At 40.4% G+C, this 1,452-nt stretch overlaps 1 protein-coding gene across 1 annotated transcript in view; it reads left to right on the forward strand.

Moving 5' to 3' along the window:
• The window catches only part of mrps33 (mitochondrial ribosomal protein S33), a 10,337-nt gene that overhangs the window by 3,712 nt on the left and 5,173 nt on the right, over positions 1-1,452 (forward strand). The window contains exon 2 of the mRNA XM_015369217.1: positions 386-602. Coding sequence (XP_015224703.1) covers positions 388-602 — 215 coding nt within the window. The 5' untranslated portion in view covers positions 386-387. The remainder of the gene's footprint in view (positions 1-385; positions 603-1,452) is intronic.

The raw sequence follows: 1,452 nt of genomic DNA on the forward strand, positions 1-1,452 counted from the left end.
GTCTGCCTCACGGACTAAATGTCTGATGTTAATACTGTTACATTTTAAAGGCCATTCTTAAAACTTTTTTACTTTATTTATTTTGTACTTATTAAGGGCGTTTTGCTTTGTTTCTCTTTTCCATCATGTTTATTTTCTGTAGAGGAGTATGGAGACCTTGTGAGTTCTAAAGAGCTGTATGGATAAAAGTTGACTGGTTAAAGGTTCAGATTTAGTCTAATGCTGTTGCTTGATTATTATACCTTTGATAGAAATATAATAATGAATTTATAAACTGCAGTAAAGTTGTAGCCTCTTAACCGATGAGGTTTAACTGGTTGAATTTGGTGCTGTTAGCGTTCAATCATTGAGTTTTACTGATATAATGAACTTGTCTACTTTGCAGTAATGTCTGGTTTGACCAGCTATGCGGTGCGCATGGCGAGGCTGAGCTCCAGGATCTTTGGAGAAGTCGTACGTCCGACTGACACCAAATCAATGAAGGTGGTCCAGCTGTTCCAGGAGCCCCCACTGGCCAGAAGGAAGGAGGTGTACGAATGGTATCCTCATCACAAGGTTTACTACGCCATGACCCAGAAGCTCAGGTTCATGGGATTGTTCAGGTATTGCTCAGCATCATCCCTTCTTTACTTTAGTATATGTTGATGGATCTAATGATTTTAGATTGTTAGAAAATGTCCTACAACTGGAAAATTAACCAGAATTGATCTCCTTAGTCACCTAGGATGGAGGTAGCATTACCTCATTTCTTTCCATCATCAATGTCTTCATCAGGTTCTTCTCTTTTCATACCTAGAGCTGCTCGGGGGCCCAAATTGTCTATTTACGCCGCTTCTATGAGAATCACATCTTTTCTGGGGGTTCCATGTATCATTCCCTGTATTTACTTTTTTCATATTTCCTTTGACAAACTAAATTAGTTGAAAGTAGAAAACAATCATCCTCAACAGTGTAGGCGATTCTGCATTGTAGGATGATTGTGATTAAAATCAGTTAGGTGTTTCTATAAAGATCAGAGGACATGGAATGATTTTGGACAAAAAGAACTCCAGCTGTTTTACTTTTAGAAATTGGACGGTTCTGGCTAACAAAGTTCATGTAATGTTGGTGATTGACCAAGCTGAAAGAGGCTAATCTGTTAGCTGCTCTGTACAGCTAGCCAAGGCGCTACCCAGGTCTGATCTTTATACTTTTGGTGTTACTTAGTTCACCACAAATCTGATCAAACTTAAATTGTTAGCCACACTGAAGCTTCTATCCCGCTGTGATTAGCGGGTTTTCAAAGATGGGTCGACTCGCTAACAGTCGGCATTTGGCTCCCTTCCCGTTGACAAAAAGATCTGGGTCTGACCCGCTGCTTGGGCCCCCCCACTGCTCCATGTGTTATGACAATGCTGGGTTAGCGTTGATGATGTCACCAGTGTGACAGAAATCAGAAGAGATTCCAAAAAG

The sequence above is a fragment of the Cyprinodon variegatus genome, unplaced genomic scaffold (genome assembly GCF_000732505.1).
Source record: "Cyprinodon variegatus isolate N-32 unplaced genomic scaffold, C_variegatus-1.0 Scaffold2652, whole genome shotgun sequence".
NCBI classification, from domain to species: Eukaryota; Metazoa; Chordata; class Actinopteri; order Cyprinodontiformes; family Cyprinodontidae; genus Cyprinodon; species Cyprinodon variegatus.